Below are 22,544 nucleotides of genomic sequence, written 5' to 3' on the forward strand. Positions count from 1 at the left end.
ATATGGGCATTTTTAAAGATTTTCCATGTCGCTATTTAACTTTTTGGACATATGAAATATGGTAGCAATAACTTGTGTCTCTTTTTCTAGTGACTCGAAGATATGTGTCTGATCTGCCTTGATTTCCGTAGATTGACTGTTTTCTTAATTATGGGTTGTCTGTCTTGCCTTTCTGTGTGCCTGGTAATCTTTGACTGGATGCCAGACATTGTGAATTTCACCTTGTTGAGTCCTGGGTATTTTTGTATTCCTTTGAATCTTCTTGAGCTTTTCAGGGATGTAGGTAAGTTATCTGGAGACAACGATGTTTCTGGAGCAGAGGGCTCCAGGGCAAAACCTTCTTGAGCATTTCACTCAATACCCAGTTCTCACGGATTACAAGTTTTCCCACTCTGGCTGGTGGGAATAGGCACTGTTTTCGGCCCTTGTGGGTGACTTTCTCCCCGGGCTTGGTTAGTTTCTTCACAGGCATGTGCTGATCCAAGACCTGCTGAATACTCAAAGGAGACCCTCTGCAGGTCTCCAGGATTTTTTTCTCTGTACAGCGTTCTCTGATCCAGATGATCATTGTCTGGAGTAGTAGGAATGGAAAACAAAAGAGAGATGGGTTTGTAAAACTGTAAGGAAAGAAAAAAAAAAAGACTTGGGAGCAGCCAGTGAGAAGAGAATTGGGTTGTGGAGCGGGTCTACTCGTAGCGTGGTCTCCGACAGTGTGGTCAGTAAGGCGAGAAGCGCAGAAATTGTGACCCTTTAGAAATGTTTGCAACAATTTGACGGAGTAGATTGGAGCCTGGCTTTGATGTTTCATTTTCCCACACTGTTGTATTTTCCAAGAAAAGAAGTCTGACAGATGGAAATGAAAAACAAAACAAAAACCTGGCCCTTTACCGCAGGTAGACTGAGAAAGAAGGGGCGACCCGGAGGGTTTGGGCAGAGAGAGATGGGGGCGGATGAGATTTTTAGCTCATGTAGGTTTCCGGTGAGGAAACTGAAGGTCTTGATGGGATCCTGGCAACAGTGACTTCCGCTAAACACTTAGTATGAGCCAGCACCTCATTGGGCTCCCTACTGCGAACCCCCTGCTTTCTCCCTCTCCACAGCACCCTCTACCAAGGAATCCCCAGGGTCAGGTGACCGGCCAACCTCTGGTTTCTGGGAAAGTGGCAAAGCCAAGGACCCTCTCCTGTGTGCTTTTCTGTTTTCCACCTTCTTCCTGGTTCCTCGGCCCCCTGAGGCTGTGCGAGCCTAGGAAATCCAGGTTGGTCGGTTCATTTGCACTGAACCAATTTGATTGGCTTTTCACTTGGTTGGTATTAGGAGTTCATTAAGGGTTAACCTGTTCTGGACGAAGCTGTTTGAAGAAGCAGATCGGGGAGAATTTTGTGCGATAAAGCAAAAATGTTCCCTAGCTGCCCTGGTCACAAGTGGCCACTGGCTACTTGAAATGTTCTCGTTCAAGTCCTTGAACTGAATGTTTAGTGTTATTTTATTTTAATTAACTTAGATTTACATAGGAATGGCTACCTAGGGCTGGGGACCAAGGCGACCAAGCTGGTAGAAGTGACCGTCTTGGGACAGCACAATAAAAATAAAATGTAAACAGTTGCTAATTTTTACAATAAAAACGGAATCTAAACAGTTGCTAATGTGTACTTCCTTTCTGCAGGGAACTCCTCTCATTATCCGGAAAACCTTGCATTTTTACTTTTCTTCGGGAAGGTATTCTGGACAGTGAAATTTGTGATGAAGTCTTCCAGCTAAGGGCCAATTACTTTTCCAGAGTAGACAAGCCGTTTCTATTTCTTTTTTTAAAAAATTTTTTTTAACGTTTTATTTATTTTTGAGACAGAGAGAGACAGAGCATGAACGGGGGAGGCACAGAGAGAGAGGGAGACACAGAATCAGAAGCAGGCTCCAGGCTCTGAGCCATCAGCCCAGAGCCCAACGCGGGGCTCGAACTCACGGACTGCGAGATCGTGACCTGAGCTGAAGTCAGCCGCTTAACTGACTGAGCCACCCAGGCGCCCTGCCATTTCTATTTCTAGAAGGAAAGGAGAATGTTAGGTTTTATTTGTCAGCTCAGACGGCCGCCCTCTCTTTGCGACACCTGTAACTGTTGTCACAGCTACGCTGGCTTCATCCACATTTTTCTCTTTTCAGCTGAAGGGGACCCTGAGGGCAAATATAAAATAGCCATTTGCTGTCCGTAGGAGGTGGCTTTTTGACGAGTTTGTACACTTATTTATCAATATTTTATAAACTGCTGTTGTGATGGAAAAATAAAGAGCAACTATGACTCTTCCAAAGCTCTGGGAAAACTGTTTATTTGGTATGGTTTTGGTGTGCACGTGACTAGGTGTTTGACCAGGAGGAATCACGTTAAGCGGGAATGCTGGTTCAGAGAGCAGCCCGGGGCAGCCCCTATCGGAGCGGTTCTCAAAGAGTGGTCCGCGGACCAGTGCCTGCAGCCTCACGTGGGAAGGGGCACGTTCTCAGGCCCCTCCCAGACCTGCTACGTCAGAGTCTCCGGGGATGGGGCTCGGCAGGTGGTTCTGAAGCATGGAACTAAGCCCCTCGACCCTTCCATTTTGTCCTCTGTATGAGCACCGACACAGCCACGGCCGGCTCCCTGGTGTCGCGCCTCTAGGCAGGTGCCACTGTAGGAAGTGAGTGAGGACGGCAGAGCTCATCCCCGTGCAGGGCAGTGGAGTGAGGAGGAGGTTTGGCGGGAAGGCCAGGAGATCCGCCTTTCCCCTGCCTAGTTGACAGATACTCCTTTGGGTTTGTTTGTTTGATTGATTTAATTTAAAAAAATTCATTTATTTTTGAGAGAGAGAGAGAATGAGTGGGGCTGGGGGGGCGGGCAGACAGCGAGGGAAACACAGAATCCAAAGCAGGTTCCAGGCTCTGAGCTATCAGCACGGAGCCCGACGCGGGGCTTGAACCCACAAACTGTGAGATCATGATCTGAGCCATGCAGGTGCCCCACTTTTTAAATTTTTTTTTTAAACATTTACTTATTTTTGAGAGAGAGAGAGAGAGAGAGCATGCACATAGGGGAGGGGCAGAGAGCGGGAGAAGGAGGATCCCAGGCAGGCTCTGCGGTGTGACCACGGCACTCGTTGTGGGGCTCAAACTCACGAACCGTAAGATCATGACCTGAGCCTAAATCAAGACTCACCCAGGCACCCCGAGAGATACTCCTTTGGGGACAAAGTGGGTCTAGTGTGATGGGAAGTGTGCTTGCTGACTTTGCTCCAGAGAGCCGCGTTCAAGTCCCATCTCTCCTACCTCCTTGTAGCCACAGTAGGTGTTTGCCTGACTGACTTGGCTGTTGCATGAACAGGGTAGGTGGCGCTAAACTGCCTCAGGTACAGGTCACGTCGTTGGAGATGAGCGCGCGACGACGACCCGAGCCAGCTGGCTGCCTCCACCAGCCAGCCTGGAGTCCGTGCGCTGTGCCGCCCCTCCCGTGCCGGTCCTGGCTGTGGTTTGGTGCCACCTAGTGGTGGTTGGCTGCCCCCAGCGTGTACGTCCGTGGGTTCCGGATCCGGCACCTCAATGGAATTTTGAGGACGGGGAGGGATTCCAGGAATTCTCAGCTTAGTTGGTGTCTGTGTCATTGGCCAGATCTGGAGTGAGTCAGGCTCAAGAATACTTTCCCTGCCTGGCCCCACCTTCCCCTCGTTGTGCCTGCACTGGAAGATGGGAGCCAGTCACCAAACACATTACAGCCTCGTGAGGGCCGTCACAAGGGACTTTTATAGAATTGTCAAGCCAATGAAGTGAGATACAATGTAAAGTGCCCAGTACATAGAAAGTGCTTTAATATAAGGGTTTTTTTAAATGCTTATTTTTGAGACAGAGAGAGAGAGAGAGAGAGAGAGAGAGAACATGAGTGGGGGAAGGGCAGAGAGAGAGGGAGACACAGAATCCGAAGCAGGCTCCAGGCTCTGAGCTGTCAGCACAGAGCCCAACCCGGGGCTTGAACTCATGAACCGAGAGATCATGGCCTGAACTGAAGTTGGACGCTTAACTGACTACGCCACCCAGGTGGTCCTGTATCACATTTGTATGAAGAGAAAAGGAGGGGCGCCTGGGTGGCTTAGTCAGTTAAGCGTCCGACTCTTGGTTTCCGCTCAGGTCATGATCTCACAGTTCGTGAGTTCAAGCCCCACATCGGGCTCCGTGCTTTTAGCTTGGAGCCTGCTTGGGATTCTCTCTCCTCCTCTCTCTCTGCCCCTCCCCTGCTTGTGCGTGTGCGCATGCTCTCTCTCTCTGTCTCTCTGTCTCTCTCAAAATAAATTAATAAACGTTAAAAAGAAAAGGAAACCCAGAAAGTTGGGAGTGGTCCTGGGGTGTCATTTCCAGCGATTCCCAAGGATAATTAATTCCTGTGTATGTGCCCTGCTCCGTGATACTGACGCGGGGGTGTTATTTTTGCCTCATTCTGCGCAAATGCCTTCCATGCTTGCTGCAGCCTGCAGGGGGCGGTCGTGCACTTCTCCATAGAAGGCACATGGTAAGACAAGGGCAGAAAGGGGGGTGATGATGCCGTGACATGTGGCAATGTTAACGTTCCTTAAACTTGTTAATATAGGAAAGTTCTAAATACGGTACTTGAAACCCAGAAGGCAATCAACAGATGTTAGGTTTGTTTGTGTTTTCTCCTACTGATAAAATACTACCAAATGTGGTGTGGGACCCAGTTTCCGAACTTAGATGGTATTTTAAAGCTGAGCTAAGGGGCGCCTGGGTGGCTCGGTCGGTTAAGCGTCCAACTTCGGCTCAGGTCACGATCTCGCGGTCCATGAGTTCAAGCCCCGCGTCGGGCTCTGTGCCAACAGCTCAGAGCCTGGAGCCTGTTTCAGATTCTGTGTCTCCCCCTCTCTCTGCCCCTCCCCCATTCATGCTCTGTATCTCTCTGTCTCAAAAATAAATAAACGTTAAAAAAAAAAAAATTTAAAGCTGAGCTAAAAAGTGGAGTTTGAGTCCTTCAGAGCGCGCCCACCGTTTTCCTGTGGGGAGCCCTCAATTATTTTAAGATTTTTTTTTAAAGTTGATTTTGAGAGAGAGAGAAAGAGAGAGAGAATCCCAAGCAGGCTCTGTGCTGTTAGCACAGAGCCCGACGTGGGGCTCAAGCTCTCCCAAACCATGAGACCATGACCAGAGAAGAAATCAAGAGTCGGACACTTGGACGCTTAACCGACTGAGCCACCCAGGTGCCCCCTCAATAATAATAATATAAATTATATATTATTAATAACATAATTGATATATAATTATTATATTAGTAATATATTATATAATATATGTTAATATATAATTGATATATATTAATGTTAGTGTGTATTAATAATATACTATATTACATATTAACAATATAATATATTATATATAAGTATATATTATAATGTATTAAATATATATTTTATTATATATTATTATTATTATTATTATTATTATTATTACTACTACTACTACTATTATTTTGGAATGAAGGAAAAGCAGATGTAGCCTTTAAGCCCTTCCTTTGGCCCCTGGGGTCTGGACACAGGACTTCTCAGCTCTGGGGACTGGCAGCCACAGTGTTTGTCTAGCCAGCTGGGCAGTTTTGTAAAGGATGATTAAAGTCCTACCTGCTCATTCTTAAAAGTTTGGGGAAGCACAGGAGAGTCTAAAGAAGCAAACAATTAGCAAATACCTTCCTCCTCCCCGCAACCATGCAGTTACCACGTATGTCCACCAGAGGCACTATTGGTCTTGGGCAGATTTTTTTTTTTTTTCTTTGAATTTCTTCTTTACGTAGTTGAAATACACAGTTTTTAGATCTTGCTTTCTTACTTTTCATGCTATTACTTCAGGGGTTTCTTTCAACAATTACAGTATTGTTTTTCAAATTCCTGAATACAGAATTCCAGACATACATGCTATAAGAGCGTATAAAAGCAAACAGTGAAATTCTAATACCACCTACTGGTGTCCCTGATACTAGAAAAAACTTTTCAAATGTTGAAATGTCTAAAGCAGTAAGAGAAATTCCCCTTAATACAACATACCAGTGCTGCATTTACTAGACACTTTTAAATAATTATCCTCTTGAAAGCACACGCGGGGGCGCCTGGGTGGCTCAGTCCACTGAACCACCAACTCTTGGTTTCGGCTCAGGTCATGATCCCACAGTTCGTGGGTTTGAGCCCCACATCTGGCCCTGTGCTGGCAGCACAGAGCCTGCTTGGGATTCTCTGTCTCTCTGCCCCTCCCCTGCTTGTGCTGTCTCTGTCTGGTATTTTGAGTAACTTTGTATAGTGAAAGCATTTGCAGCATCACTATAGCAGTTATTTGAACGGTATTTTATTTTATTTTATTTTATTTTATTTTATTTATTTATTTATTTATTTATTTTTTAACGTTTATTTATTTTTGAGACAGGGAGAGACAGAGCATGAATGGGGGAGGGTCAGAGAGAGGGAGACACAGAATCTGAAACAGGCTCCAGGCTCTGAACTGTCAGCACAGAGCCTGACGCGGGGCTCGAACTCATGGACCGCGAGATCATGACCTGAGCTGAAGTCGGCCACTCAACCGACTGAGCCACCCAGGCGCCCCATTGAACGGTATTTTAAATGACTACATAATATTGCATCATTTAGATGTACTGTTTTATATAATCACTTCTCCTCAGGTTTCCAATTTGGACCTAAGTAAATATTTATCCACATTTCTGATCCTTTCCTTAAGCAAAGTCCCAGACAGCCACAGTGAGTCAGAGAGAAACATTTTAGAGTTGCCTCCCCCCGGGGGGGGGGGCAGTTTATCATTTTACATGCTCATTAAGTAGCTTACAGAAATACGCAGGGGCAGCAGTCATAAATGACTGCTGTCATCTGAAAAAATCTTTGTTGATGTTATAAGTGAAAAAGCTCGTTTGATTTGCGTTTCTTAGACCACTAGAGCACTCAGTGCTCTGGCGTGTTTAATAATCTTCCTCTATGATTTTGGAACAGAGGTAACATGCCCCTCTATTAACACAAAAAGTTAATTCCCAGCTCAGGCTCCTTAGAACTTCCTGGACCCTATTCCTGGAATCAGAGCTCAGTGTTCTCAGCATTGGACCAGAGGCCTCATCTCTGTCTAGGAAGTCCTGTGCTGTTTCCAGATGGCCCACTGCTCTCTTCAGTGGCCGCGTTGGAACCTGCAGCTTCGGCTCTTTTCCTCTCAGAACCCAGGGGCAGCAAAACAAGGGAGCCCCGCTCACCGGGCTGGACTTGGACTTTACTTGTGGTCAGACAGTGTGGGCATCGTCTTCCTTCGTGGTGGGCTCTTTGTGTCCTTGTCGCCTTGGTTGCCAGGGAGGGACTGGAGGCTCTCACCCAGGTGCCTAGTGGGGACAAAGAGTGGAGAGGGGATGCTCTAGTTGGTTATCATTTTCCTTTGTAAAACTTTGAATTCTCTAGAATGTTCCCATAGAGGGGAAAGTTATAAGTAAGTAAAATGATTAAAATGAACTTCCATGGCCGTAAAGGGGATTCTGTTAGTGAACCCTGAAATCACTTAGCTGTAAGTGCTCATTCTTATTACCCTAGTTTCGCAGAGTCAGGAAACACTTGTGAAGGTTCTAGAACCTTCTAGAAGTGAGGGTAACTAGCTTGAGGGAAGGACAGGAGAAAAGGTTTGGAGAACCAGAGACTTGCACTGTGGCCTTCTAGCGTATGTCCCATTGCTCTTCTCACACTCCCTCACCCCACTACAATTTGTTTCAGGCTGTGAAAATTGATACATAGTCATTGTAGGAAAAAAACTAAAGATCACCCATTTTCTATACCCAGAGACAATGACTATTAACATCTGGTATACATCTGACGTGTATGAACACGTGTAATTTTGCCATCATATAGGTGTGTGAGCCTGTGTATCCATATCTGTACAAACACGCACAAACACACTTTTATACCCCCTTTTATTTACTTATTAAAAAATTTTTTTTAATGTTTATTTCTGAGAGGGAGAGAGACAGAGAGTATGAGTGGGGGAGAAGCAGACAGAGAGGGAGACACAAAATCCGAAGCAGGCTCCAGGCTCCGAGCTGTCAGCACAGACCCTGACGTGGGGCTTGAACCCATGAACCGCGAGATCACGACCTGAGCCAAAGTCGGACGCTTAACCGACCGAGCCACCCACGTGCCCCTCTTCCTCAGTGTGTTTTATCAGTTTTTCTATACGGGTGGACGGGGACGTGGATGGATGCTGCTGGCTGTCTAGGTTTTCACTGCAGTGCTGTAGTGAACAACCGTACATGGCCCTTGGGACATCTTCTCAAGGGGCGTCCTTAGGAGTATGTGGCGGGTAGTGTGGATTTTCAGCGATATCGGCTCTTGCCAAATTTTTGCCAAAGGGCTCATGCCAATTGGCCCTCCCACCAGCAGCGTGAAAGGCTTTTCTGTTGTCCCCACACCTTCATCAAGACTCTGTACTGTCAGGGGGCGCCTGGGTCAGTTAAGCGTCCGACTCTTGATCTCCGCTCAGGTCATGATCTTGTGGTTTGTGGGTTCGAACCCTGCATCCGGCTCTGCGCTGATGGTGCAGAGCCTGCTTAGGATTCTCTCTGTCTGTCTCTCTCTCTCTCTCTGCCCCTCCCCCACTCGTATGCACGTGCGTGCTCTCTCTCAAAATAAATAAACATTAAAAAAAAAAAAAAGACTCAGGGGGCGCCTGGTGGCTCAGTCAGTTGAGCGTCAGACTTCGGCTCAGGTCATGATCTTGCAGCTCGTGAGATTGAGCCCCGCGTCGGGCTCTGTGCTGACAGCTCGGAGCCCGGAGCCTGCTTCCGATTCTGTGTCTCCCTCTCTCTCTGCCCCTCCCCTGCTCATGCTGTCTCTCCTTCAAAAATAAATAAACATTCAAAAAAAAAAAAGACTCGGTACTGTCAGGCTTAGTGATTTGAGCCCATCTGGGAATGAGATAGCATCTCATGGTTTTAGTTTGCATATCCTGATTGCTGGTGGGTTTGAACATCTTTTAAAATAGTTACTGCCTAGAGTTTAACAGATTTTCTCTTCTCTGCACCTTCGCTGCTTCTCCTCCGCTCGTTTTTTCCGTTGGGTTGTCTTGGTGGGTTGGTGTTCTTTATGTTTTAGATGCTAGTGCCTTGTTACATGGATTGGAGCCATCTTCTGGCTTCCGGCCGGGCTTTCCTTTTATCTCTTCAACGAAAGCATGCATTGCCTTCAGTTAGACCAGTTGGTAAACCCTCCTCCTATGAGGCTCAGTTGAAACTACATTATATCCCCAAGAAGTGCAGCATTAAAATTCAGAGCATTAAAAAGTTCTTTAAAAAAAATTTTTTTTCAATGTTTATTTGTATTTGAGAGACAGAGACAGAACATAAACGGGGGAGAGGCAGAGTGAGGGAGACAGAATCCGAAGCAGGCTCCAGGCTTCGAGCTGTCAGCACAGAGCCCGACGCAGGGCTCGAACCCACGGACTGTGAGATCGTGACTTGAGCCGAAGTTGGACGCTTAACCGACTGAGCCACCCAGGCGCCCCGCGTTTTCTTACGATACTTTTCCTTTTTTACACTGAGGTCTGTAATCCATCTGGAGGTTTTTTGCTTTTGTAGTTAAATGCATTTCCTTTTTTGTGACTTTTCCTCTGCACTGACACTCCCCAAGTCCTCTATAGGCTCCCAACAGGTCGACATCACCAGGCTTTTCTCCGTCACCTGGTGCTCTTTGCTTGCTCTGGGAGTCCCAGGTGAGGCACTCAGTAGTTTATCAAGGTCACGTCTCTGTCTCAAGCACTGTCAGTGTTTGTGACGTTGATGACTTTGCTTTCGCGTTGTGGACCCTGGCTCCAAGGGGCGTCATTTCACCAGTGTAGACTTCATTCAGTTTTTGAAACTTCCACGGAGTCTGTCGTGTGTGCTTTGTGCCTGGCCCTGGCAGTGTTCTCAGATCTGAGAATGCTGCTTGCTGGGTCACAGCCCCAGGGTCTCCCGTAAAGACGCTCCTGCTTCACCTTGAACATGTGACCCTGTATTTTTTCATAAGGGGTCAATGGAATTGATAAAGTATGCTGTTCTTGTCAGCGTCCTAGCTTTACGGAAACTACAAAGCGACATCTAAGGAGCCCAGGGTGCTTTGTATTTTTCCCACTCCTTTTTGCCCCATTTAGATCAGGAGGAAACAGGAAAAGTCATTATCCGTCCAACAATGTGTATTTTCCGTGGTTGCAAAGATGAAAAGATACACGAAGTAAGGAGAATAAAGTTGAGCTGTTGGGGCGCCTGGGTGGCTCCGTCGGTTAAACATCCAACTTCAGCTCCAGTCATGATCTCGTGGTTCGTGAGTTCGAGGCCCGCATCGGGCTCTCTGCCCCTCCCCTGCTCGCACGTTCTTTCTCTCAAAAATACGTAAGCGTTAAAAAAAAAAAAAGGTGACCAATTTACAGGACTTTCCTGATAGGTTGTCACCAATGTCCCCTGGAGAACCTGTCAAAGATAACGTCCCAAATACCTGTGGGAAACGGCTCCCCAACGGACTATAGCCTGTACCCCCACTGAGCGCACCTCTGTCGTCCTGTCACCAAATGTCTCACTGGTTTCCTCCTCAGCAGAGTGGAAGTGGGGGAAGAGGGTGTGGGATGAGTCCCAAGGCAGTGCTGGGGTCCCCTGCCACACGGCACCCACCAGGGGCCTGGTCTCCCGGCCTCAGCCTGCCCATCGCCACGGCCACGGCCACTGGCGGCTTTCAGCAATCACGGACCGTTATTGACGGTTGACATTTGTTTTGCACGTTTGTTTCTGCTTAAAAACATTTTACCTTTGTTCCTCCTTTTTTCACCTCGTATCAACATTTTCTTCTTACGCCGCCTTTGCGTTTTCTCCTCAGGCCGGAAGCTGAGAGGAAAAGCCTTTTATTTTGTCAACGGCAAGGTGTTTTGCGAGGAGGACTTCCTGGTGAGTTCATCCCCGGACTTCCCCTGCCCTGAGTCGGGACCGGAGTCAGGGGGAGACTGTGGGGAGGCCCAGGCCGGGTACAACAGTGTGGTTTCTCTCCGGGGTTTCCTGTGCTGGCAGAAAACGGAGCGCTGCCAGAGAAAGGGGGTCCCGACTTTCCTTCTGAGGATGCCTGGGGTGGTGCTTGTCCCCGAAGCAGAGGACAGACCCCAGAGCTTTGTGCTTGGGAGGGACTCAGGCTCGCTTGGCCTGTCCTCCTGTGCTCTGCTCATTTCCGCCTCCCCCACCGCTCTGTCTTAAACCTGTGCCCTGGGGTTCGGGCCTGCGTTACCTTGAACCCTGTCTGCTGTCTGCGGGCATCCGGGCTCTGTCACGCTTCAGAAGTCCACCCACGGGCCAGGGACTCCCAGACCCGAGCTCCAGCCCGGCCAGCACCTGCCGGCCACCCCAGCCTTTCCATAGCCACTTGTCTGAAGCAGAAACACCAGGTCGCCTTGGGTCCTCCTCCCTGAGATCTGCGTCCTAGGTTCGTCCTCGGCCCCTCCTCCTTCCCACCTCTCCCAGAACGTGGCCAAGCATTGACCCTCGTGCCGCCGCGGCCTCCCTGGGCCCCGCTTAGCTTCCCAAAGCCAGTGTGGCTCAGCCACGCTACCTGTGTGTCAAGCCAGCCCGCCCAGGCCCCACGTCTCCGGGGCTCGAAGCCTGTGCAGAAGCTGCCTGTGGTCCAGAGCCTACCTGGTGTCTCTCCCGTTCCACTGCTTATAGTTGCGTGTGCCTGTGTGTTTTGGTAAAGTAAGGTAGAGAGTCTTTACCAAGTTTCTTTGACAGTGAAGGCATTGGCTAACCAGAGCCAGACTTGAGTTTGAATCGTATCCTTACCCCTTATAGGCTGTGTGACCTTGTACAGGTCGCTTACCCTCTCTGAGCTTCCCTTGTTTCCATCTGAGAAATGGTACGGTACATACCTTGTTTTAAGAATTGTCTTAAGGGGCGCCTGGGTGGCTCAGTCAGTTAAGCGTCCGGCTTCGGCTCAGGTCACGATCTCGCGGCTCGTGAGTTCGAGCCCCGCGTCGGGCCCTGTGCTGACAGCTCGGAGCCCGGAGCCTGCTTCAGATTCTGTGTCTCCTTCTCTCTCTGCCCCTCCTCCACTCACATTCAGTCTCTGTCTGCCTGTCCTTCTCAAAAATAAATAAAACATTAAAAACATAAAAAATGGGTTTAAGGACTAGAGTGCTGGTGTCAGGCTTAAGCCTGCATCAGAGTCCCCTGCAAGGCTTTGTGAACACACAGATCACCGGGTCCCACCCCAGAGTTTCCCAGTCAGTAGGTCCGGGATGGAGCCCAAATATGCATTTTTCACAAGTTCCCAGGTGATTCCGGGGGACTCCTCTTTGAGAACCACTGGCCTAGAGACAGAGCCTGGCATGTCGTGGGTGCCCAGACGCAGCTGTTGTTAGGGCGAGTGGCATCAGTGTCAGCAATGGCTCTGTGGCACGGGATATTTCGTGATTCATCCCACAACCCACATCCCACAACCTGTGTTCTGAGAAATGACAGATTCCGGTCTAGTGGGACACATCTCTCTGCGAAGATGTCGTCCTCGTGACTGGCGGGCAAGTGGCCGGGCCATCTGTGCCCTGACGGGTTTACCTTTGCTTTCTTTCTCCTCCGCAGTACTCCGGGTTCCAGCAATCTGCCGACAGGTGTTTCCTTTGTGGACATCTGATCATGGATATGGTGAGTCAGTCGGGTCACCAAGCAAGATTATGGCAGCGGGGGGAGGGGGGAGACGGTCACAGAAAAGAAGAAATCGGTAGTTGAGGACTGTGTTTCCTACCCTTGTTTGTGGTCGCATCTGGTTTTATTAAGAAAAGACCCTGTGTGACACAGCTCTGCTTGTCCTAGGAGAAACCCCGTTGTTGGCTTTGAGCGGCCTCAGCATCCTTAGCCGTGTAGTCCCCACGATGCTGTGTTTCTGATGATGTTCTCTCCCCTGGGCTGTTGGGATCACACCGGCCTCCCTCTCATTTTCTGTGGTCCTCGTGGTGTCCCGGGTGAGACGCCAGATGCTAGACGTCATCTACCTCGGAGTTGGGTACAGAAAGTCGGGTAAACACGGTTCTTGGTCCCCCACGTTCTGCCTGGCTCCGTCTGTTCCTAAGATGAGTTTGGGGGACAGGGGCGGCTGTCTTTAGTTCTGAGACAGCAGAGCAAGACACAGCTGGCTCTCTGAGCTTGTCTTGGGCCTCAGTGCGTTTATCTCTCCAGTGGGGACGGTTTTTCTTTCCTGGTCTCCTTATTGGGTAAGGCTGTGAGGTTAACAAACACAGAATACTTAGTCTGTCTGAGGGATCAAATTGTCCAGCACCGGAGATCAGGCCTTAAGAATTTCTTTAACGCACTGGTCGAAGAAAATCATTGTACGATATTCTTTTTAAAGTTTCTTTGATTTAAAACATTTTTTTTTTATTTGAGCAAGAGAGAGAGAATCTTAAGCAGGCTCCATGGAGCCCGATGCTGGGCTCGATCCCAAGACCCTGGTATCATGATCTGAGCCGGAATCAAGAGTCAGACACTCAACCACTTGAGCCACCCAGGCACCCCTATAATCTTCTTTTAGCTGGAAAGAATTCAGTCTCTCTCTAAGCTGACCCATTCATTCCATTCTGGAGAAGGGAATTGCTAATTGTTGCTGTTTTTTCCTTTTACCTTTTTGTTGAGAAACAGCTCACAGAATAAAGGGTGTACGTTTTAAGCGTACAGGCGAATGAAATTTTACATGTGCATATACCTGTGTAACCACTACCCAGGTCAAAATACGGATGTTTCCCACATCCCACACCCCAGAAATTTCCTTCTTGTCTTCCTCCCAGTCCAGACCCCCTCCTCCAAAGGTCCCCTCTCTCGCTCCAGATTCGTTTTGCTGGTCCTGGAACTTCATATAAATGGAATCATATAGTATCGAGTCCTTTGGGTCTGCGTTTTCTCCCTTAGAAAATGTTTTTGAGCGTGGGGAAGGGGGGCAGGAGCCTGGGTGGCTCAGTCGGTTGAGCATCTGACTCTCGATTTCAGCTCAGGTCACGATCTCGCGGTTTGTGAGTTTGAGCCCCGCATTGGGCTCTGCACTGACAGTGTGGAGCCTGCTTGGGATTCTCTCTCTCTCTCTCTCTCTCTCGCTCTCGCTCTCGCTCTCTCTCTGCCCCTCCCTCACTTGTGCACACATACCTGCGCTCTCACTCTCTCAAAATAAATAAATACACTTAAAAAAAAAAAAAGAAAATGTTTTTGAGGTTCACGCATGTTGTTGCCTGTGTCCGTAGTTCATTTATTTTCATTGCTAGATAGACTCCCATTGTATGGGTACAGCAGTTTGGGGGCCTATTATCCAGCCGATGGGGATTTGGATGGTTTCCAGTCTGAAGGCTATTTATGAATAAAGCTGCTGTGAACACTCTTGGGCGTGTTGTTGGACACAAGCGCTCATTTCTGCCGGCTCTGTGCTAACATGTATAACACAGAGGTGAACTGAGCCCTCCCTGTTCACAAGGAGAAGCCTGCCGTTGTCCCGGCTCTGACACACGACAGTGGAGCTCAGCCCCTGTGAGAGCTGGGTCCTCGTTAGTAGCCAAGACCTCCCTGGGGAGCATGGCTCTCCACCCACTTCCCCAGGGGAGGCAGGCGGGAGCCCACACCCTCACCCCTACCTTCCACGGATGCCAGCCAGTCCTCCATAGGGATCTATTTCGTTAGGAGAATTTGTCCGTGATTTTCGAGTCCTTCTAACAAACCCTCCACATACGAGGTCAACAGTGTCCAAAGTTATGAATGGGATTATACCCTGTTCTTACTTCTGGGTATCCTAAGCCTTCTTTGGGCCTCAGAGCACCTCATTTACCTATTGCTGCATAGTAAACCACCCCATGATGTGGTGGTTTCAAACAACAGTGATTTGGGGCGCCTGGGTGGCTCAGTTGGTTAAGTGTTGACTTCAGCTCAGGTCGTGATCTCATGGTTTAGGGGTTTGAGCCCCGCATGGGGCTCTGTGCAGACAGTTCAGAGCCTGGAGCCTGCTTCGGATTCTGTGTCTCCCTCTCTCTCTGCCCCTCCCCCGCTCCCATGCACGCTCTCTCTCAAAAATAAACATTAAAAAATTTTTTTAAACTCCAGTGACTTATTTATCGTGATTCACGGAATTACGTCAGGGCTCAGCGGGATGATTCTTCTGCTCCGTGTGGCGTTGGCTGGGGTCACTCACTCAGCTGCGTTCAGCTGGTGTCACAGTTGAGTGCCAGAGATGGCCTCTCCCCTCCAGGCCTTTCTCTCCGAGGCTGCTGACCTCATTCAGTAGTCTAGCCTGGACAGCTTCCCTTCTAGAGAGAGGAAGGGAAGCTGTCAGGCTTCTTAAGTCCTCAGCTCAGAAGTTTCTGAACATCATTTCTTCCTCATTCTGTTAATCAAAGAACATCACGAGGCCAGTCTCAATTCACGAGATGGGGAAGATCTCCTCCACTTTTTTTTTTCTTGTTAAGTTTATTTATTTATTTTAAGAGAGGGGGAGGGAGAGAGCAGGGGAGGGGCAGAGAGAGAGGAGAGAGAGAGAATCCTAAGCAGGCCGTCAGCACAGACAATGTGGAAGCTTGAACCCATGAACCTCGAGATCATGACCTGAGCAGAAACCAAGAGTCGGGGGCGCCTGGGTGGCGCAGTCGGTTAAGCGTCCGACTTCAGCCAGGTCACGATCTCGCGGTCCGTGAGTTCGAGCCCCGCGTCGGGCTCTGGGCTGATGGCTCGGAGCCTGGAGCCTGTTTCCGATTCTGTGTCTCCCTCTCTCTCTGCCCCTCCCCCGTTCATGCTCTGTCTCTCTCTGTCCCAAAAATAAATTAAAAACGTTGAAAAAAAAAAAAAATTAAAAAAAAAAAAAAAAAAAAGAAACCAAGAGTCGGACACTTCACCGACTGAGCCTCCCAGGCACCCCTCTTCAAAAATTTTTTAACATTTATTTTATTTTTGAGAGAGAGAGAGAGACAGAGCGTGAGCAGGGGAGGGGCAGAGAGAGAGAAAGAGAGACAGAATCTGAAATAGGTTCCAGGCTCCAAGCTGTCAGCGCAGAGCCTGACGTGGGGCTCGAAGTCGGGAACGGTGAGATCATGACCTGAGTTGAAGTCGGATGCCTCACCGACCGAGCCACCCAGGCGCCCCTCTCCTCTTCCACTCCTTGAAGTGAGGGCCAGCCTTGCATACAGGAAGGGAAAGAACGAAGCTTTGGAACCATGTCTACCCCACGAGGATAATGCGAAGTTGGACCTGGGCCCTTGCCGGTCTTCTCTAGGACTTGGAAACTTTTGGCAAATGCCTGCCCGGTAGTGACCCCCTCTTTTAAAACCAGAACCCTTCAGGCGTGCCTGGGTGGCTCAGTCGGTTGAGCATCCGACTTCGGCTCGGGTCACGATCTCGCAATCCGTGACTTTGAGCCCCGCATCGGGCTCTGTGCTGATGGCTCAGAGCCTGGAGCCTGCTTCCGATTCGGTGTCTCCCTCTCTCTCTGCCCCTCCCTGCTCATGCTCTGTCTCTCTCTCTCTCTCTCAAAAATATATAAACGGTTAAAAAAAATTAAACCAGAACCCTTCACTGTTGCCAAGAGTTTTTACAATGCAGAGAAAGATCCCTTCAAAACCATTCTTGGTCCTCCAAGACAACCAACCAGTTGTCCAATTCTTTGTATAAACCATCTGTGCCCCTCACCTGCCCCCTTAGTAGAGTGGGATACTCCTAGCCTGCAGGCTGAAACTGGGCATTTTCCCACAGTAAAAAGAAAGATCACAGTGAGTCAGAGTGCACTTTAGGCACGTTGTGGGTTAAGTTAATTTCAGGGTCCCTTCTGCCAAGACAGCATTAGCCTGGGAGCAGAATGCATTCCAAGGTCCAGATTGCCAAGTGGACTTTGGAAGCCCGGCTGGTGGTTCTTCCCACTTTGGCAGCTTCCTGCGGATTGAAAGGGGCCCCGAAGGTTAGTGCCACACCGGAGGGAATGAGGAAGCTGGAAAGCTGAGCCTTCAGAGCACACGAAGCCCCCGGCTCGCCCCCTTGGCTGCGGCGTGCGAGGTGTGGCGTTGGCCTTGGAGGGGGAAGCGTCGGGCTCTGGAGCACACCCTTCCTGCAGGTGTCACATGCACCAACAAGGTTTTCCTCAGTCGCAAGCCCCCTTCCTGCTGCCTAGTTGAAAGCATTCTGTGTGGCCCCCCCCTCCGGGGTGCTGCTAACTGTCTGTGCGTTCCTCGCACCCGGGCATTTTAGCGACATCCTTGCGGGTGTTGACCCCGTAGTTCAGCTGTTCGTGCTACGTTTCGTGGCACAGGTGAGCACAGAAGTGAATCTCCTATTGAGTCGGTGAAAATGCTTTCAGCTGCAAATTATAGAAAAACCCAGACTTGTTGGGACGCAGACCAGTGGTTCTCAGACTTTCGCACGCATTGGAATCATGGTACGAAAACACTACGTGCCAGGGTTTACCCTAGAACTTCTGATTCTGGAGAGCCGGGCTGGGGCCTGGGAATGGACATTTTTTTAACACGTTCCCGGAGGGTGTGGATACTGCGGGTCCGGGGACCACGCTGTGAGATGCGCTGACTTGATAGGAAAGCTGTATTACGCCACCCAGCAACGGGCTTGGAGGCAGGCAGTTCCGCCGGGAGGTAATTTGCTCACCGGCTGACCTCACCAAGGGTGTTCTTCACATCTCTTCTCTCTCCTACCTTGTCTCGGCTCTGTCCTGGTTCCAGGACTGCCTCTTACCTGTCCGGGCATCACAACCAGATCAAATGGCACTAAGGCTTGTGGAGCCTTCTCTCCGTCTCGGGTTTAAAAACAACAGCAGCCAAAGAGGCTCTGCTTAGGCTTGGATTTGAAGTAACCCGTGGTCGAGCCACAGTTCGTGGATTATCCCGCTGCGGAGTGAAAGCCGCTTAGAAGGGGCACCTGGGAGGCAGACGTGAAGGGGCTTGGGATGGAGCCCTCTGTGGCCCTGCTTCGCATCCTTTCCTGCAGAGAACTGCGGAAGAGCCCCCTGAATTCTCCCCTGGAGGGTTACGCACAGGAGAAGGATCCTGTCTGACTTCCTCCTGTGGATGCATTTACCTAGATTTGCCTTCCCCGCCCTGCCATCTCTTGACCTTGATCCAAGTGACTCTGGGATGGGCGTGTGCCGTGCAGCGTGATTGCACCTGCGGTCCCTCGGCCCGACGCGTTCTTCTCCTTCCCGCCGTCCACGCCTTCTCCAAAATCCCCGCCGAGCCCTGGCCTCTCTCGCCTTCTGCCCCCAGATCCTGCAGGCCCTCGGGAAGTCCTACCACCCCGGCTGCTTCCGCTGCGTCATCTGCAACGAGTGCCTGGACGGGGTGCCCTTCACCGTGGACTCCGAGAACAAGATCTACTGTGTCCGAGATTACCACAAGTGAGGAGGGGTGGGGCGGAGAGGGGCCGCGCGTGCGGGCCACGCTGATCTCACGGAGTGAGGGATGGACACCCGCCGGGGCGCCTCCGCAGGCCTGTACCTTAGTCCACAGTCGGGAGGTCGGCCGATGCCGGTGCAGACAGGAGGTGGTTACAGAACCACGTTTACTGGAAAACACAGAGCCCCAAAGCCCTGTGATCAGATCCTCTCGAGGCTCGGGAGGCATCTGTCAGGCCCGGTGGCTCCAGCTTTAACTTCCAAAGGCAGCGATTCGGCGCTGGGCACCGCCACCCTCGATCTGCCTGGGCCTGTGCCGGGCACCCGGAGGGAAGTAAACAGGGCCGTCTCCATCCCTAGTAGGTTGTGGGGAGAGCGTCCGGGTATGCTTGTTGCCGCCGGGGAGCGATCCCGCGGCACGACTGAAACACCTCCCAGAGAATGAGCCGGGCTGCCTCGATGCGAGGGCTGGAGGGGTTCGCCTGACGAGCGATGGGTGGGAGGCCGGCCCTGAGGAAGGCTCCGGGGTCTTGCCTCCCAGAGACAGCACAACACTCCCTTTACTGCTTCTGCGCTTCTCTCGGCAGGGTGCTGGCCCCCAAGTGTGCAGCCTGTGGGCTTCCCATCCTTCCACCCGAGGTAAGGTGCTCTTTCACACCTGCTCCTGGCGGCTCCCTGACACGAATACGTCCCTCGGGTCGCTTACAAAGATCTGTGTCCTGTCCTTCTACCTTTTAGAAAGTCCTTCTGGGGCGCCTGGGTGGCTCAGTCAGTTCAGCTCGGTCGTGACCTCACAACCTCGGCTCAGGTCGTGATCTCCCAGTTCACGAGTTGGAGCCCCGCGTCGGGCTCTGTGCTGACCGCTCGGAGCCGGGAGCCCGCTTCGGATTCCGTGTCTCCCTCTCTCTCTCTCTCTCTCTCTCTCTCTCGCTCTCTTTCTCCAAAGTAAATGAATAAATAAAATATTTAAATAAATAAATAAGTAAACATTAAAAAAAAAAAATCAGAAAATCCTTCTGAAATCTCACCTCTGACCCTAATAGTGTCCTCACCAAGAAGGCCCTTTCGTATTAACTGGCTTCCCCAGCCCAGTGCCCTTCTTGTGGCCCATTCGTCCCTACAGTCGTCCAACTGCCTGACTTGATAGTGACTCCTAGATTAGAAGGTGAGCAGAAAACCTGCCTTTCATTCATTTTCTCTTTTAAAACCTCACTCTCCATGAAAGGAGGTGGTTTTCTCAGTGTTGACCCTGACGTTCCAGAAGGTGTGGCTGCTGTCCCTCCGACTTCCTCTCTCATCGGTTCAAGGTGTCCTTTTTCCAGCCGGTGTGGGACTTCACTACAGAGCTGTGCTCTTCTGAGGCCACCTACTTGTCGCCTTGGGAATCTCACGGGTCCCCCAACCGGCCTCTTGTTCTTACTTTCCTTCCGTCCAGGGCTCAGATGAGACCATCCGCGTCGTGTCCATGGACAGAGACTTCCACGTGGAGTGCTACCACTGCGAGGTAGGCGCCTCCCTGCCCAGACTCCCCAGGCCCGTTTCAACAGTACAAGAGGAAGGCCTCCTGGGTTGACCGGGGCCTGAGGTGGTCAGCAGGGTGTGGTCGAGGGCTGCCCTCCAGAGCTGCCCTCCAGGTCAAGGGGTGCAGCCTGATTTGTGGGGGAGGTCGGAGGAGATGCAGGTGTTGGGGACAGGGGGGTCTTTGCTGCCTTCCCCGCATTTGTTAACAGCCGAGTCCGGAAGCCACCGCAGCTGAGCGGGGGGGGGGGGGGGGGGGGGGGGGGAGGGGGCGCGGGGGGGGCGTGGGGTTTCACGTGCCACATTGTCAGGCAGCTGAGTGACTTGGGGGAATAGACACCCTCCCCTCCAGCTTGTAGGCTGGTCTGTCTGCCAAGAGCCCCTTTCTGAGCTGAGCCCTGGAGATCACAAAGAATCCCACCCCTCTCCCTGGTTGGAAACCCACCCAACGTCCCTGGTTGGTGTGGAGTGCGTGCGTGTGGGGCCCATCTGCCCCCTCTCTTAGCTCGTGTCACGCCCGGGCTAAAGAAGCCACGGCCACCCCGTGACCGTCAGGCAGGCCGGGGCTCGCCCCCTCGCCAGCCCTTGTGAAGGGGGCAAACGCTTGAAGCGCCCGCGGAGGTTCAGCCAGGATTAAGCGGATTCAGCCATGGGAGGAGAGAAGAGTTACCGTGTGACGCCGTGGGTGGGGTGAACGGGAAGCGGGTGAGGTGACGGCGGGAGGCTCCAGTTCACTGCCAGCCCTGGGGACATTTGCTCGTCGTCCTCTCCACACGTTCAGTGCCATGCTGTCCCGTAGGAACCCGAGAGCCCCAAATTCAAGTCGTGTGTGTGCTTTCGTTTTCTAGTAGCCGCCTTAAAAAAGGAAAAAGGGGGCGCCTGGGTGGCTCAGTCGGTTGAGCGTCTGACTCTTGATTTGGGGTCAGGCCCTGATCCCGGGGTCGTGGGATCGAGCCCCGCATCAGGCTCCGTGCTGAGCGTGTGGAGCCTGCTTGAGATTCTCTCCCTCTCCCTCTGCCCTACTCCCCCACTTCCTCTCTCAAATTAAAAAAGAAGACAAAAGAAACAGGTGGGATTCACTCTTGCAATATTGTATTCACCCAGTATATCCAAAACGTTATTTCAGTATGTAATCGATACAAGGGTTTTTCATGAACTGCCTTACATTCATGTCCTGCCCTAAGTCTTGGGAGTGCGGGGCATGCATTTGCGGACGCCCGGCTCGGTTCTGACCGCCCCGTTTCAAGTGCTCCATAGCGACCTGCCGCACCTCCCCTCGGCTGGACCGCACGACCACGCAGCGCCCTCTGCTGGTTCCCTGGGGCCGCTGGCCTTGGGGTCGGTCTTGCGATCCTTTTGTTCTGTTCTGCTACCCCCTGGACATTTTTGCCTCCACTCCCCCCCCCCCCCCCCCCCAGGACTGCGGCCTGGAACTCAACGACGAAGATGGCCACCGCTGCTACCCCCTGGAAGACCACCTGTTCTGTCACTCCTGCCACGTCAAGAGACTGGAGAAGAGCCCCTCCCCTGCAGCTCTCCACCAGCACCGCTTCTAGCGAGAGCCTCTTCCAGACCTCGCGTTGGCGACCAGAAGCCAGCGTCGCAAAGCCAGACATCTGCCTGCTAATTCCAGTGGCCCCACGGGGTGGTCGCGGGGGTGGGGGCGGGTGGGGAGGGGGGCCAGGCAGGTAAGTTTCTGTATACGCGTGGGGCGCCGCTCCTTCAACCTCCCTGTCTGGTGGGTGTTACTTTCCAAGTGCCTTTCTCCGCCACCCCGCCCTCATCGGATTACTCAGGAAGATACTCTAGCAGGTGCATGGCGTGTGACACCCCAAGGAGCCCTCCGGGCCCCTCTGGGAACAGCTCGTGCTTTAGAGGGAAAAGTTTGCCCTGAGCGTACTTCGCGGTGTCCTCTGAGGAGGGCTCAGCTGCCGATACCTTCAGCCCCTCCCTGTCCCTTTAGGAAAGCACCCGCACCAGACATTACCCCCGGTGCCCCCACCCCCCCCACGCACACGACATGATTTGAGACTGCACCCTCGACACGCACACGCAGCGTTATTGGAGACGTCTCTCCGCCCCAGAGACTCCGCTCTTCTGTCGGGTGATGGCAGATTTTAACCGCATTGTGGCAAGAGGGAAGCTGTGCCCGTGCTCTGTGTCCGAGGAAGAACTGCTTGGTAAACCGGAGCCGAGTTGTGGACTGAGCGAGCCGGGGTTTCCTCCTCGTACGCTGACAACGTCTTGCCTGCTCCTGCAAATCTTCACTCCCTGACAGGCAGCTGGGAGCCCGGGCGGAGGTTTGCCCCGTTCGATAGCGAGGCGTGTTTGGGACGAGAACTTGGGTGCGGGTACCAGGCGTCCTTTGCCCTCCTGTTTGCACCGTCCTCCTCTGGAGCTCTCGAGAGTCTGGGACTTTGGAGTCGCTCCCACAGAGGCAAGTCTCAGGATCCCGTGTGGGGACATCTCTGTGCCTGTCGTAGCTTATCTAACCACGGGCTTTGGGGAAGCCTTGCCCATGTGCTGAGAGCTGGCGCATACACGAGGAGACTGTGTGTGTGTGTGTGTGTGTATGTGTGTGTGCACGTGTGTGTGACAGCGACATCTCCAGCCAGCACGAGA

General features: G+C 51.5%; 1 protein-coding gene across 2 annotated transcripts in view; it reads left to right on the forward strand.

The window, feature by feature from the left end:
• The window catches only part of LIMD1 (LIM domain containing 1), a 65,155-nt gene extending 43,597 nt beyond the window's left edge, over positions 1–21,558 (forward strand). Inside the window, exons 3-8 of one of the 2 annotated variants that reach the window (XM_042929073.1) lie at positions 10,890–10,957; positions 12,632–12,694; positions 18,277–18,407; positions 18,992–19,043; positions 19,840–19,908; positions 21,341–21,558. In XM_042929073.1, the coding sequence (XP_042785007.1) occupies positions 10,890–10,957; positions 12,632–12,694; positions 18,277–18,407; positions 18,992–19,043; positions 19,840–19,908; positions 21,341–21,478 (521 nt within the window). In that variant the 3' untranslated portion in view covers positions 21,479–21,558. The other variant, XM_042929074.1, reaches the window with a different exon arrangement.
• Positions 21,559–22,544: the final 986 nt, after the last annotated feature.

Source organism: Panthera leo, chromosome A2, assembly GCF_018350215.1.
Source record: "Panthera leo isolate Ple1 chromosome A2, P.leo_Ple1_pat1.1, whole genome shotgun sequence".
Classification (NCBI taxonomy): domain Eukaryota; kingdom Metazoa; phylum Chordata; class Mammalia; order Carnivora; family Felidae; genus Panthera; species Panthera leo.